The sequence below is a fragment of the Lytechinus variegatus genome, chromosome 16 (genome assembly GCF_018143015.1).
Source record: "Lytechinus variegatus isolate NC3 chromosome 16, Lvar_3.0, whole genome shotgun sequence".
NCBI classification, from domain to species: domain Eukaryota; kingdom Metazoa; phylum Echinodermata; class Echinoidea; order Temnopleuroida; family Toxopneustidae; genus Lytechinus; species Lytechinus variegatus.
In genome coordinates, this window is record NC_054755.1 from 9,596,612 (window position 1) to 9,613,126 (window position 16,515).

Consider the following 16,515-nt stretch of genomic DNA (forward strand, 5'->3'; position numbering starts at 1 on the left):
AAGAAGGGGGAGCAGAGATATATCAGGAAAATAAGATTATGAAAGAGAAAGAGAGAGAGAGAGAGAGCAAAGGAGGGGAAAGTTGAGTTGAAAGTTGGGAAGACAGGAAGTATTCTAGAAGAGGTAGAAATGTAAGAAGTTTTAAGGCTGCAAAGATGAAATAGATAATTAAAGGAAAACAAATTTGGAAGAATTGAGTAAACATTATAATATCCTTGTCCAAAAAAATTATGTATAGCCTACACAGGTACAGATTGGAATCTGGAAAAAGCATTGGAAAGCTAAAGGCTTTAAATGTTCATTTACACATTTTATCTCATCTGATTATGCTTTTCTGTGCCATGTACCACATAACACTGATGAATAAAAGAGCAACTTAGTTGCACTGATATAACTTTTGAAACACTGCTTGTTTTGTTGCAAAGTTCATTGAACGGGGCAATGAAAGTGTTTTGAATTGTGGAACGTGCCACTCCAAGGCTTACCTCAATCGCTTCTTGATCACTTTTTTCTTCTCTCCAGAGAAAGGATTAGAAAGGGAGTTTCTAATCATTCTGTCCGTGATGTAGATCCGATCATTTCTTGCTTGGAGCCCCCACACGGGTTCTCTCTTGGCATTCGTCCAGGCAGTTTAAAGATAAAGTATAATGTTGGAAGAACCTTAAAAACAATGTGTTACTGATTTCTATTTCAAGCTCGTCAGAATGCTAAATAAAAAGGCAAAATTTGAATGCTGTAAGGTTTTTTTATTTGAAAATAAACGTGACGAGTAATTTTGTTCAGAATTAGAATTTAAAATAATTTATTTATCTGGTAAGAATAATAGCAATCCTATTTTGTAGGAATGGTCAGTGCTTTATGTTATAGCCAAGTCTAAAGCTATTCATCTCAATATGTTACGATAAACAAATCACCACACCATTATACAGACCCATTCTGGAGCCAGAAGTGAAATTGACACATGAGAAATATATAAGCTACATAGTACAACAATGTACGTTTTATGCATACCGGTATTCACCGCTTGGCAGCTGAGTATTTCTCTTAAACACTAATCTGATTATGAAGAATAATGAGAAATTATTCAGAATTGAGAATCTGTAACAAATTCGTGTTTGATGATTGATAATAATAATAATTAACATCATTTATATAGCGCTTATCACAAAGAATGTCTCTAAGTGCTTAATGAAACATTGATAAAAGAAATACATTGTTTTAAAAGTTCATGTAAATCATTGGAATAGTACAACCAGCTATCAGTAATATTCAAACAACGCGGTTTCTATTTTCTATTTAGAATAGAGATACATGTAGTATATGTTCATCTAATTCACTTGTAATGATTGATAATTTGTTAAGAAAAACTAAGTTTAATCCTCAAAACAGTACATCAAGATCGAGCTATCAATGATGTTTACTGTTTACGTTGTTCTTTTCAGGAAAACGGTAGCATTTGCTCATCTAATTCTTTTATAATGATTGATGAATGATTAGACTGTCATAAACAATTCAAGGTTTAATTTTTTTTTAATCATTGCAACGGTACATCCAACTATTACTAGTCCTCTTCCAAAAATAATGTGGTTTCTTGCTTTCTATTATGGAAGGACAAATCATAATAATTGTGCTCATCTAATTCTGTTATAATGATTGATACGACAGTAATACAGAAATTATTCTATTATACATTTTAATTATTGAAATAGTACATTGCACCATTAATGATGAGACTGTAATTATGTGGTATTTGTGTGTAATCTTCAAGAAAGGAGAGTGAAAACATCGCTGCCATAAGCCATCGAGATATCATTTTTTTACTTGTGGATGGATTGTGGCTTAGTGGTTATGGCTCTAATCTTTTAATCTGAGAGACGTGGGTTTGATTCCCAGCCATGGTGTGTTTTCCTTCAGCAATAGATTTACCCGCATTGTGCTGCACTCAACCCAGGTGAGGTGAAGGGGTACGCGTTAGGAAGAAATTCCTTGAATGCTTCAGCGCCTATGGCAGCACAGCTAAAGCCAGGATAATGATAGCAGCACTTTGTATCCTCGGGCAAAAAGCACTTTAATAAATCCTGCTATTATTATTACTTAAATTTATTTCTAATAACAATTTTTTTTTGTTATTGATGGTTTTATCAACTTTTTTTATATGATGGATATTAATCTAAAGTAGATATGATATTTGGTATGTAGAGATCTTCTGTAATGTTGTAAACTGTAGGTCTGAGTCAAATGCTCATTTCTGTCAACACTCCTTGCATTTTATTATCCTGAGGGCTGTTTCATAAAGCTCAGTCCTTCACGTTTATAATTTCGTGGAGCTCAATAAATCGCTCTCCTTATTTTTTTGAGGAGCTCAATTGAGCTCCTCAGAATCGCTCTCCTTGAGGAGCTCAACGCAATTCAATACAATACATGTAGGAAAAAATGTAGATTTTTCTTATTAACATCGTATATGCAATAGCTGTGTAGCTATTAATTAATCTGTGGTGAAACTAGGCCTGGGTCAATACGTTTACAAAATATGGCGCTCCTGCTTAAAAAAAAATACTGTACAAAAAAATTGCTAAAAATTCACATTCTACATCCTTAAATCCATGAAATGGCCATCGATTTTCCATAATTCCTTGAAATTATTTTGATTTAGTTGAAAACTATCAGAAAAATGAAGAATATTCACCTCTTTTCCGACTATGATTTGAATTTACACTCGGTAAATATTGTAGTCCCACATGTAGACTTCCATGGTGTTGCCATGTTCTGTAGGAAAACCAGAATGAGAAAAGATAATGACATTTTAATTATGATCTTTTCTTGTAATTTCTCTATTTTTAAGGTTATTTTCTGTCTGAACATTTACAAGTGAAATGCAAATGACACACTTGACAAAGGTTAAAAAGGAAAAAGTCACAAATCAAAGGAAATTCCACCCTTGAAATTGCGTCTCCATCACGTTGGCGTTTGGTGGCCGACCATAATCAAGTTAGCTTAGAAAGGATATCCCCTAATTCATACAAACCCCCATGCCTTATGCAAACACCATCGCTAACACCAGGCAGCGTAAATAGCAGTTAATTTGCGATTTATATTGAGCTGGAATACACGACGATGCATTTTCTTTAGAAGGTGAGAAGTCATTTGGATGAAGGTGATACGCCGTATAGATTTCATAAGTGTAGATACATGTATTTGTTGAGGGGGCGGAGTGGCACGAAGGCTTTTTCGCTTCAAAATGCCATGCCATGAAAATTGATAGATTGCAGGAGAAACAGGAACAAAAGATCTCATAATTATTTGATGGCTACATGCAATAGAACATGCCAAGAAAGAACCCAATTTAAATTTAAAAAAAATTATGTTTTTATTTCAATTTGGAAAAAGAAAGAACATTGAATATAAAAAACTCTGTCTATATTCAATATTATGAAGCTCTCTGACTCTCGGTATCAGCAGAGTGCACAATAGGAATTTGAATTTATTGATTACAATCACATTTATTTGAATTTCAAATTATACCAAAATCATAAGACCTGTGAAAGTGAAAGGGCTGCAGTATTACTTTATGAGTGAACATTTCTCTTAGCAATGAATCAAAATTCTCAAGTTTAAATTAAAGTTTATTACCCCTTCCCCCCACAAACCAGCATACAGTATCAATATCGATACACACGTTTATGATTATATTCAATGATACAACTGAGAATTAACATAAACAGATGTACAAACATAGAATATATCACTGCAAAGCTGTCATTGATTGCCGATAGTTGATACATATTTTTTTGGTTAATGGAAGGTTAACGTATTTGCTTTGCGTAAAATGATACAAGTTTAAAGTCTTTAGTTTAAACAGATCATGCCATTTTATTTAAAAAAAACAACCTATTGTTCATATGTGGAGGACTATTTTATGTCACTTACAAAAAACTTTTAAATACAGCGCACTAAGAAAGAACTTGCCATACCTGTTTTTATTTACCAAACAGTTATTTTTCCTCCCAAGAAGTGTGACTCTGTTCCGACCCGCATCATCTAGAAGATATCCATCTTCTAATTACAGTTTCATCGTGGGTGTAAGCTCGTGTATCTTATTGCCTTTGTCAGAGATAACAAGAGAACCATGACTCGCGGGACCACAAATTAATTGTCATACATCAATAGAAGTTTGAGAGATAGGTAGATCGATGCTGTTGACATCGCTCTTGTGCATGTGACAGTGGATGCACGTGGGCTGTCGCCAGCCAACGCCCGCCCTTCAAAGGCATCCACTGATTTGTGCGCGGCATTGATTCAATTGTATCATGATTTTTAAACCCAAGGGATTATGATATTGATATCGTGATGTTTGGAATGTATAATAGGATTGGGAAGGCTGCCTTTGATTTGTTATAATTGCAATTTACCTAAGGTACGGGTATTGCAATTATAACAAACCTTAGGTAAATTGCCACTTGGTCTATGCCCGCTTCGTCTACCGTTCCTTTGGTCTCTTCCCCCTCATTTTAATTCTCATTCGCGTACAGCCGTATAGTGTATGTATCATTTTTCTATTTTCCAGTTAGGCTGTACACATTTATATGCTTTTCACACTGTATTTCCTTAACCCCATACTATCTTTTTTTCGATTCACACTGTCTTTCTTAACCCCATAGCCGGGGTTAACGCCTTAACCCCGGACTATCACACAGCTCATGAACATTGGCGTAGACAGGTCCTTAGACCTGGGGGGATGATCCCTAGCTGGGTAATACTTTATATATATATATATATATATATATATATATATATATATATATATATAATTAATATATAAATATAAAGAATGAAGGAGATAACGTACTCGATAAAAACAAAATATTATGGGCCAAAGCAGACGAGTTAAAGATAACAAAATAACACGATCTGCCTCATGGATTATCTCGTGTGTCTTTTAATCACTTTGCTTTCAGCAATAAACAGGGCATCCAGTAATAAACAAACTTCCTTGCACATTTTTCATGGCAGTAATCTTTTGTTTGATTAATGACAATGAGTAAAGATGATCATAAGAGAAATGTCATTTGTCGGATGTCTAGTTATCATATTGGTCATGACAGTCCTGCTAAACATGATCTAGAATAACTAGTATTCCTTATTTTACTAGTATAGTAGTATACTCTTTTAAAAGTAGCGATATTGTTAATGATCAAACGAATGAATCAACAACTAAAGGAATAAACAAATAAACAGCCAAATAACTAAAAAATATCAATTACAATTATAGTAATAGGGGTAAAATAAAAAAAGCTCAACATTATATTTCTTATCCACGTGCAGATATGCGGACACTAAAATGATAAGGACACTCTGTTTAAAATTACCATGATTACAAAGGCTTAATTGATTGAATTAAGTATGGAAATGAAATAAACCTCACCGGGTTGTCGGAAGTAAACTGTATAGATAGTAACTTGTTATAATTTCGATTCATTTCTTATTATGTACCTTGTTATGATGATTATGATAAAAACATAGGTAAGGAAATGTAACAGTTTATAACCTTCAAACCTAGAAGACTGCGCACGTACAGAAATCACTGGTATAAGTAATTCCAAAATACATTGCGCCTCGACTTACTTCTTCTTGAAACTGGAAGACGTTTATTTTCACCCAATATAGTTATGCAAAACAGTCCTTAACAGTAAAGGATTATAATGCCCAACATGAAGGAAAAACAGCCTAACGATCCTTAAATGTATATGACGACGCAAGACAGTTGTTATTACTTAAAACTTGCAAGTTGTAAATGCATATAAGATGATTGACTCTGAATAAAAGTCCAATTTTGATCATGTTTGTCATTGCTGTACGTTATGATTATTACTGCTATTATTATTGATTGATTTTAACTAGCATTCATTGCTTTATTACTGTATAGTTTTGCTTCTTCCCCCACAGAAACCTGGGGGGGATGATTGTACACACCATCCCCCCCACCTAAAATTCTGGGGGGATGCATCCCCCATCCCCCCGCTATCTACGCCCCTGCTCATGAATATTGATGATTCTACCAGACAGAGCACGATTAATGTGCAATTTCGACTTCTGTGATTGGCTAATGCTTAGCCCTGTTTCGTTTCACACTGCATCTCTTAGCACCGCACCACAATGAGCCGGCGAACCCTGCTTTTTTGCAGGGCCAGATAGTACCGTACTATTTACTGTGCTAGCCCACTTTGCTAAAACATAGTGTGAAAACGAGGTGGGCTAAGCTTAACCCCAGGAAATTGGTGGGGCTAAGACCTCCCCCCCCATTAGCCCCACCAATTTCCCGGGGTTAAGGAAAAAATTGCAGTGTGAAAAGCATATTAGCTAATATCCACTTGGTCTTATACCACAGGAATGGATCCAGAATTTCCCAAAGGGGGGGGGGGCTATAGGGTTAGGGTTAAATCAATAGTGATTTATCACAGGAAAAAAAATTGACAGGCAAAAAAAAAAAGTCTCACTTGCTTCAACACAAAATATTACCCTAAAAATATTTCTAATGCCTTTAAGGGGGAAGTCAACATCCGCCACTGTAACACCACTTGTCTATATAGCTAGATGATCATTTGAAGGACCAAATCTAGCAAAGTAAAAAAAAATAGACAATGTCAAATTAGACTAAGTGGGCATTAGACTAAATGAGTATCAGACTAAAGTGTAGTATAAGCTCAATGGTGGTAAGAACAAACCAAATAATTGTAGAGCCCATTTGTTGACTGGTCTGCACAGTAAAAACATGGTTTAAAATTTTTATACAATGCTGTTTACTATACAAACCTATTAGTAGTAGTTTAAACGGTTTAAACACGTATTCAAAATTTGAAACAACAGAGTTTGATCTTTTATATTTAGTTCTCAATAAATCTAGCATGGTTGTTTAAACTATTAAACAACTACTCTAAGGATCATATCGTCAGCGGTCATCCGAACCATCGTATCAGTCAATTTCTGTCAAAAATAGATTTTGAGATTTTTGCAGAAAATGAAAGTACAAATCCTACTCCATTCATAACTAAATTTTTAGGCAGCAATTTATTTATTTTTCTGAGATATGAGAGGATTTTCATGGCATTACCATTGGAAACCTGTACTGTAACAAAGCGATATGACGTTTTGACTGACAGCGATTTCAATGCGCTTGGTTAACCAAACCGTCGTATCGGCAATGGGCTTATTGAATTGAATTGAACCGTAAACAGCATTGTGTAAATTTTAAAACTTCATTTTTACTGTGTGGGCTTGATCTAATCTGAATTCCCTTTCAGCTGTAGATATGAACATAGTTCAGCTTGTAAAGCCAATAACTTTTATTAACAAAAGAGATATATTTGGAAGCAGTTAAGATCTCTTGATCTGAGGTCAGCTGGGTCCTGTCTTACAAAAAGTTGGGATTGATTTATAAAATCAAAATCAAAGTGTGGGTGATCAATTAAAAATTAAATGAGAATGAAACGTTAGGAACAAGATACCTTGTGTAAAAAAAAAAGCAAAGAAACAGATCGACGAAAGTTTGAGAAAAATCAGACAAATAATGAGCATTTGAATATTAAAATCACTAATGCTATGGAGATCCTTTCATTGGCAATGCGACAAGAATGCGTGATTTCACTTGTGAACAACTCTCCCCATTACTTTAGTATATATTTCACTTAAATTGCCTCTTTTATCACATCTATCAGTAGATCATGTGTTCTTTCTATAGGAGGGCATGTAATACAGATTTTTAAAGAATACATCATGGATAAAGAGTTTGTATCACCACAAGAAAAAGCAGAAAGAGATATTTTGAGGGTATTTTATTGTCCATCTTGCCGCATTGCCATTGGGTGGATCTCCATAGCATAATATTCCAATGCTCATAACTTTCTCATTATTTGTCCAAATTTTCTCAAACTTTCTTTGTTCTTATTCTTTGATTTTTCTGTTTCGACACATCCTTTTTATTGCGAAGGTTTCATTCCCCTTTAAGTTCAATTGCAATGTGAGTCTGATTTGAGTCGATTGCAACTGTTTGTGAGATGCTACCCTGGGATCACTTTCAGCAGTAGCTATGGAGGTGGTTTGGATTGTAAAGCCAATTACATTCACTAGCGTACTTATGGGGGGGGGGGGCAGATTGCCCCCCCTGACGAGTTACAACCCATGCAAGGGACCTATATCCCTGCCCTTCCTGATGAGAAGGTGACTTTTTTTTTTTTTTTTGCTTGTCAATTTTTTTTCTGGCACGAAATACTTTATTTGTGGTTGAAGACCTTTTTTTTTGGGGGGGGGTCAAATTTTTTTGCGGACAATATTGCCCCCCCCCTGTGGAAAATCATAGGTATGCTACTGATTACCTTCATTAGCAAAGAGCTACATTTGGAAGCCAGATCTCTCCAAATCAATAGCTGTCGATTCTGAGCTTCTGTCCATAATTATGAACGATGTGTTTTGAGCTGTCATAGGGAAAGGGGTTTATTTTGCTGACTCCAAGTATGTGAAAAAGACTTGAAATATTGTGCCAGGAGACATTGCATTGGGGCCAGCTAGACATGCTGTCCCAGTGTAATCAATTTTATACCTACGCCTCAAGCATGATTGGCTTTGGAGTGTGGGATGATCATGTTGGCTCACTGGTAGTGTGTCCGCCTCATGAACGGGAGGTCGTGGGTTCGATCCCCGGCCAAGTCATACCAAAGACTTATAAAAATGGGACCTTCTGCCTTCTTGCTTGGCGCTCAGCATTTAGATTGGAGAAGGGTAATAATAGCATATTATGTTATGCAGAGCCCGCTGGAAGAGCAGTCTTATGATTGAAGTGGCTACCCTGGGTAAATAAAATAAAATAAATTATTATTATTATTGTTATTATTATCATCATCATGTAAAGATTAATGATGAGATGATATAGTGTTTGGAAAAGAGGCCTGCAGTGCACAAGTATTATATAATTTTGTTGTCAGAAAACTCCTCCATCCCAATAGGATAATCGCTTGATGTTTATTTGTCGATATCTGTTTTCATTCAAGATTATGTAACACATATTTTGCAAATTTTCATTTCTTTCTGACAATTGAAAACTACCAATATAAATATTTAATCATGTTTATATCATTCTTTATTATTTTCAGTTAATTTTTTTTCTTTGCTTGGTTTTCATTTCCAATGTATGAAAAGTAGATGTACAACTGTACAAGTATTATAGTAATCTATTCCTTTAAGTTTGGTAGATGCTATCTCTCTCTGATTCTCTTTTGCTCTTTTTCTTTTCTCATAAATGTCTTACACACTCTTTCTTTTCTCTATTTACTTCAGTCTGAAATATTTGAAGAGGTTGATCTGACAGATGTAAGCGTTGCTGAGAACAGTACCAAAAATGTTAACAATAGTTTCAGGGTAAGTCATCATTTTCAAATGATATTGTTAGGGGCCTTTACCATATCCATAAAATTTAACAATCAATGGCCCTACACAGTAAAAAAAATAGCACATTGTTTAAGCCTGTCACTCTAACAACAGGTTTGTTGTTTTGTAATTGTTTATACTTTTAAAAAACTTGTTAAAAAGGTTTAAACAGTTCTTTAAAAAGTCTAAACATTTGTTTAAAAAGTTTAAACAGCGTTTTTACAGTGTATAGAGTGCATAAATTTATTGAAATGTTCTGGTCACTTTGTATTAGATTTTTTTTAATTACTTAATACTGATTTCGGGGTGCAATGTTTTTTCTAGGCTTTATCTTTATAACATCTCACACAGGTGGCAATTTGGACCTAGCAGCTCAGATTTGAAAGGTCTAATTAATGATTACTTTTGTCTTTATTTTTTTTTACTTTGTCATTCAGGTCATCACACCATTCCGCACTTTAATACTTTGTGCCTATAGCAGGAAGGAGATGGAGGATTGGATAAGCGCGCTCCGATCAACGACCAACAGGGATTTCTATGAAGTAAGGGTAGTGGTGATGGTGGTAGTGGTGGTTGTGGTGGTGTCTGCTGGGTGCGGTGGTTGGGGTATTTGTTGGTGGAGGTGCTTGCGTTGATGGTGATGATGATCATAGTGGTGATGTGATAATGGTGGTGAAGATAATTATGATAATGATGGTGGTGGTGGTGATGATAATGGTGATAATGATGATGATGATGATATTAATGATGATGATGATGGTGGTGATTATGATTATGATTATGATGATTGATGATGATGATTATGATGATGATGATGCAGGTCATCACACCATTCCGCACTTTAATACTTCTTGCCTATAGCAGAAAGGAAATGGAGAATTGGATAAGCGCGCTCCGATCAACAACCAACAGGGATTTCTATGAAGTAAGGGTAGAGGTGATGGTGGTGGTGGTGTCTGCGGTGCCACGGTTGTTGGGGTATTTGTTGGTGGAGGTGCTTGCGTTGATGGTGATGATGATCATAGTGATGGTGATTATGATCATAGTGATGATGATGATGGTGGTGATGATGATGCCAATGGCAATAGGTTTATATTCATTCCTCAGGTGTACTTCCACTTCATCCACGTTCTTCCTGTGGTTTGAAAGAAATTGATATTGAAGTCGCTGGTTTTCACTTGATATTGTCGCCAGAATCTAATATCCTTGTACTGGAATAAATATGCATGAGATTTTTACCACAATTCCCTTACCCATGATCTAATCAGTTTCTGATTAATAGGTTGCCAGATAGTACAGCAGACTTTATTATTCATTCGTTCCCTTTGCAATAGATTTTCTTTGTTTTCAAATAAGAATTGAAACTTTTCTATCCCTGTATTCGTTTGTCTTTGCTTTTTGATGTTGTCTTATACATTTGTTATTGAGTTTTCTTTTGCTTGAAAGATGTATGACACCATTATATTTTCTAATATAAGTGATCATCTAGATCATGATAATGAAAATACAAACTCTTCTTTATCAAACCAGTTTATATGAGCTGTTGCTTCCTTGTCAAATGTACTGACAAACGTTTTTGAACATGTACACATGTTTCGGCACATGTGAATGATCACGCTTATTTTTGAAAAAAAGATTTTCTATCCACTTAATGGAATCAAATGGTTGTTTAATTCCTGTCTAGTGGCTTTAATGGGTTATGTCTGGCTATAAAAAAGAGATAATTAGACCATTATACTCTAACCATGTAAGCGGTCATCAAGAAAATGCAAACTCTTTTTGTGAAAAGTCTGTTTGTAATTGTTGTTTCAACAAGCATAAATGGCACATGTTACGAAGCATGTGAAATATATTGCTTATCTTTAAAAATAATTTTTTTTTGTCTTCTTTATGGAGTGAAACGTGTTATTTCACTTCAAATGAATAGTTCATTAAGCTCCAAAGCAGCTCAATGGTTGCGTAGGAGGGAATGATGATCGAAGGAGAATCATTTTAGAGCACTTTGCGGCAAAGAAAAAGCTTCTCAAATCGCTTTTTCTTTTTTAATTTCTCTTTCTTCGGTTCTTTGTGATTGATGAAGTTAGATTGAATGTTTATGATATTAACAATAGCCATATCCATCTAGAAACAGACTATTTTAAGGCACACTATGAATATTACCCATCATTAGCTTAAGCTGCTGCTCTCAGTACATGCAATGCATTTAAGGAATTGATTAGGTACCCATTTGCCTCACCTGGGTTGAGAGCAGTACAATACGGGTGAATTTCTTGCTGAAGGAAAACACACCATGGCTGGGTTTCTGGATTTGAACCCACAGCCCATTGAGTGAAATACGAGAGTCAGGACCACCGGATTATGGTAAGGGTGCACCCTTATCAGGTCCAAAAATGAATAAATATGGGGAGGGGGGGTACTTTTCACAACTTACACTGCCTAAAACTACAACATGGGATAAGCTTTAACATTGTGCTGAAAGGGGATTTTCCATGGCTCCTTTTTTTAGTTTCCAGGGCTAAATTGCCCCAGCCATCGTGTATCCCCCCCCTCTGACCCTTGTACATGTTGACGACATTCTTTTTGGAGATGCTTATGTCAAGTTAGTGAGGTAGGATCCTCCTCTGACATAGCACCAAAATTAATTGTGCAAGTTGGATATATTCTTGCCACTGTGTATAAAAATTATAGTCAATTAAGTGTTAAATTGGATATTCCTATGAATTATTTTAGACAAAATAGGTTCAGTGGTTGAATATTAACAGGAGTAGTTAATAGTCCCCTCCCTTTCCACATCTACTTTATTGTACATGAATGATTTATGTAATGCATAATCATTTACTGTATTTACATATGTATATTTTTAATTATGTGAAACAGATTTGATCTTATGTGTTGTAAATTTGTAGGTTTTGTAGATTATCTAATGGTTTGGAAATAAAGACATTGAATTGGAATGATTGAAACTAAAGAAAATGAAAACAAAATTCAATAAATAATATACAAAAAGAGAATGTGAAAGGGGAGACGGGGGAAGGGGGATGTCGTCATGAATATTTGGGAAAAATGAAGAAAGTACAAACTGAAGAAATTGCAGATTTAAAACAAAAAGAATATAAACTTCAAGAGAAGTTCCAAACTCCATCATTCATCAGAAGTCGAGAAAGTGAAAGAACATGCATTACTGGAAGCGGGGGCATGTACTCTTCGATCATCATTTGCTTGATTGCACAGTGTATTTCTATACAGGGTATTCTGTACAGCGTAAACATGCAGCGTCAATTACAATCAATCCATCAGTCTACTTAATATGCGTCTTTTATTCATTCTCTATTTGACTTGTTCCCTTACCTTTATATCAGTTATTTGGTTAATGTAGTGTGAAGTTGTGTGTACAGGCAGCCAAGTGTCTATGAATAATATTGCTCTTGTAAAAGTACTTGAAAGGGCATAGTCTCGAGCACATTTGGAATGGATAGAATTGATGTAACCACACAAAATCAATTATTCATCATTAGTAGGGGATATTCTTTGTGTACCCTACTACGTCATTAACACTAGAAAGCAAAATGTATTGAAACTCCTTTTGTAGCCCCTTTCAAAAGTGGATGTAGTCCAGACTGGGATATTGCATTTTAAACCATGATTTTAATTTGGCCTTGTATATGCTCATGCCGCATGTGTGTGTTCTAATCTTCATTGTATAGAATTATGATTTTGACTGACAAAGTAATTTGAATCTGATGACAAAGGCAATGTAATCATTATTGTAATCAACATTTAGATTCAAGCGATACTGATGATAATCACATTTCTTATACACAATGTGTTATACTCTCTGAAAAATTCTAGGTCATTTTTGACCCAGAAGTCACTTGGTTTAAAAGGTCTTGAACTAAGAAAGGGCAGATGGCGGGGAGAGGGGGGGGGGGGGATCAAGCAGTAAAGTTGCTGAAAATTCTATGTAAACAAATATCAATGGAATAGATATGTGACCAATGCACATAGCCGCTGAAAATTCTATGGAAATGAATATCAGTGGAATAGGTAGTACGTCTTCAATTCACGGTGGGTTCATTTTGTGGTCTTTCTTTTTCCATAATAAGTGTTTTTTCCTGATGTTTCGGACTGTGGGATTCACTGTAAATGATAGCAGGTATTATGGTATCTTTTCAATGTAAATGAATATTGAGAAAATAGAAATGCTTCCACTGCACATAGCTGTTGAAAATTCGATGGAAACGAACAACAGTGGCATAGATATGTTTTCATTTCACATTAGGTTTATTTTATGGTCATTCCATTTCCATAATCACTGCTTTTCCTGATGTTTTTGGGCTGTGGGATTCATTGTAAATAATAGCAGGATTATGGTATTTACTTCAATATTTTACTTTAAGCTTTTCTTGATTCAATATATTTCAAAAGTTGGAAAGCATCGTTTCTTAGTTACATTCCAAACTCCTTTTTAAGTTGAAAGGAATGTTATCATGCAAAGTCGACTCTTTTAAGCACTTCTTCGCTTTGGTTGAAGTATCGATGACGAACAACTTGGCTGTAAGTATCTTTTACTCTGGCTATCTGACACAATTTTTCTCTAATATGCACTGTAAAAACTGTGGTGTTAAAACTGACACCAATTGGTGTTAATAGAGGACCACACCCTGAGGTGTTAAAATAACACCCTAGAGATTGAACATAACACCAAAGAGTGTAAATGTAACAACCATGGGTGTTGTAATAACACCTATAGGTGTAAAACTAACACCACCAATTTAACACTGGTGTAAAATAACTGGTGTGGTCCTCTATGTACACCGGTTAACACCACAATTTTGCTCTAATGTGGGGAAATAGATATATTTTGTTCAATTTGTTGACTTCCATAAAAATGTTCAAGTATATTCATCATTGTACGTCATGTATAAAGACCAGAGTTACTTTCTTAGAAATTCTTTTGTGGAATTGCATTTAACATTGCAACTTTCGACCCTTTTGCGTCATAGACTGACATAATTTACATTCGTTCGGAAATATGAATGACTTGATTTCGTGAGTAGAAAAACAGATCAATTTTGGCCCTGTGGCAGATGGAGAGTAGCCATGAATAAAACATAGGACACAATTCAAATGGGCTTCTTGAAGGGATGTCGAAAGGAAAGAAAAATGTTTTTGATGGAATGAGGGTATTTTTATCGTCTTTTCCTAGTGTATGATATCAAATATTTAAAGGGTTTAGAAAAAATGGAAGTCATTTATTGAAGTTAAGTTCGAGTTCTGGCATGGAATATAATTTGGATAGGAAATAGTTGAAAGCAATCCTGAAGTGTTTATCATACGCTATAATGCTCATTTTTAACAACACAATTTAAATTAGTATAATAAAAATAAATTGAACTTTGCAATTAACTTTCTCCAAATGATTGGTAAATGTTGACTAGGATACACCAAATAACAGTGAATGCAGCAAGATTTTGAAATCAATCGGTATATGATAAGAAATTCCATCTGCACTTTCCTGTAGCTCACATGCAATGCTAGCAGAAGTTCATGTATGAAATAGTTTTTTAGTCTTAATCTTAAACATATTTCCAATGTTGAAAACACACACTCACCCACTCATCCCTAGCCCAGTATGTTTTTATATTTTATATAAATGTAAGTTAAAAGCAGGTGCTCTCATTGTTTTTTTTTCTATTTGCACTATGCTTTGATTGTAAATATTATTTCCAATAGATTTTTCCTTTTCTGAAATTCATTCATATCATTCTTGCTGACTATAACTTCAGTATTGATTCTAAAGTGGAAGGTAATATGGATTTCTTGCATCCAGCCTCATATTGCTTAAATCATATTTGGGGGGTCAATATTCCTTGTCTCGTAGTGCTTTAAAATCAATGGCAAATTTCACTCTTTTGACATCCTGCTCTTCACTCTGACAGTTGCAGTGTTATACAGTGCGTCCCAGAAAAAAAGGAAACCGGGATTCCCATGTCTTTATTCTTCAAAGGCAAACTGATTATGATATTTCATTTACATAATCATATAATTCAGTTATTCCTCTTTATTTTGATTCCTAATATGAGACGAACACTTACCGCATTAATGAGCAAGATGAGTTTCAAATTTCAATTTAAAAACTAAGTTGCTCAGAAAACTTTTACAAAATTGGTTTGTGATATAATGATCGTGCTTAATTGATGATTGGCTCATTAGCATTTCTAATCTAATGTTAAGATTCTCTCACTGATCCCTGATATGAGAGTGGATTCAGACCCACACGTGAGTTTCTGCACAAATCGTTTCTGATATACCTCAATATTCATTGTTTGTAATCTGCCATGCGTGAACGATTCGCTAAGGTCTTGGTTTGAAATAAGAGTTGAGATTCCAATCTTGCCATGAGTATCAAAATTTGTAGTAAAAACATATTTAATAATTGTAAAATCTATCTCTGAAAATGGGTTTCTTTTCTGGTGGGATGCACTGTATTGTATTTTTTCATAAATTGTAATTGATGATATATGTTATGAAACGGTTATAATCAAGCAAAACTCTACTGCTCTTGGCATACATGTAAAGACTGAAAACAAGTTGAACATTATCCACTCACAGTAATTATTTATTACCAAATAGCACCACCTAGTTTTGATGATACAGTATATCTTAGTGGTCATGTCATTCCTTTGTTTGCATTTGCACTGTAAAAACTGGTGTTAAAACTGACACCAGTTGGTGTTAAGAGGACCGCACCCTGAGGTATTAAAGTTACACCCTAGAGATTGAACAAAACACCAAAGAGTGTACATGTAACATCCAAAGATGTTGTAATAACACCTATATGTGTTAAACTAACACTGTAATCTAACACCGGTGTACAATAACTGGTGTGGTACTCTATATACACCGGTTAACACCACAGTTTTTGCTGTGTGTATTCGTTCTTTTATCATACTGCATTTGTGGTAGCTGTCTTTTATGCTATAATATTACCACTTCCATCTGGAGCAATAAACTTGCTTGTCACCATGGAAACATGATCAATAATTTATTTTGTAGGTTATCATTCACTTTACCTAACTATATAAATTACACCAACAT

General features: G+C 34.8%; 1 protein-coding gene across 1 annotated transcript in view; it reads left to right on the forward strand.

Moving 5' to 3' along the window:
* LOC121430216 (diacylglycerol kinase eta-like) overlaps positions 1–16,515 on the forward strand; it is a 34,318-nt gene that overhangs the window by 16,621 nt on the left and 1,182 nt on the right. Inside the window, exons 3-5 of the mRNA XM_041627494.1 lie at positions 9,328–9,408; positions 9,855–9,968; positions 10,364–10,426. Coding sequence (XP_041483428.1) covers positions 9,328–9,408; positions 9,855–9,968; positions 10,364–10,426 — 258 coding nt within the window. The remainder of the gene's footprint in view (positions 1–9,327; positions 9,409–9,854; positions 9,969–10,363; positions 10,427–16,515) is intronic.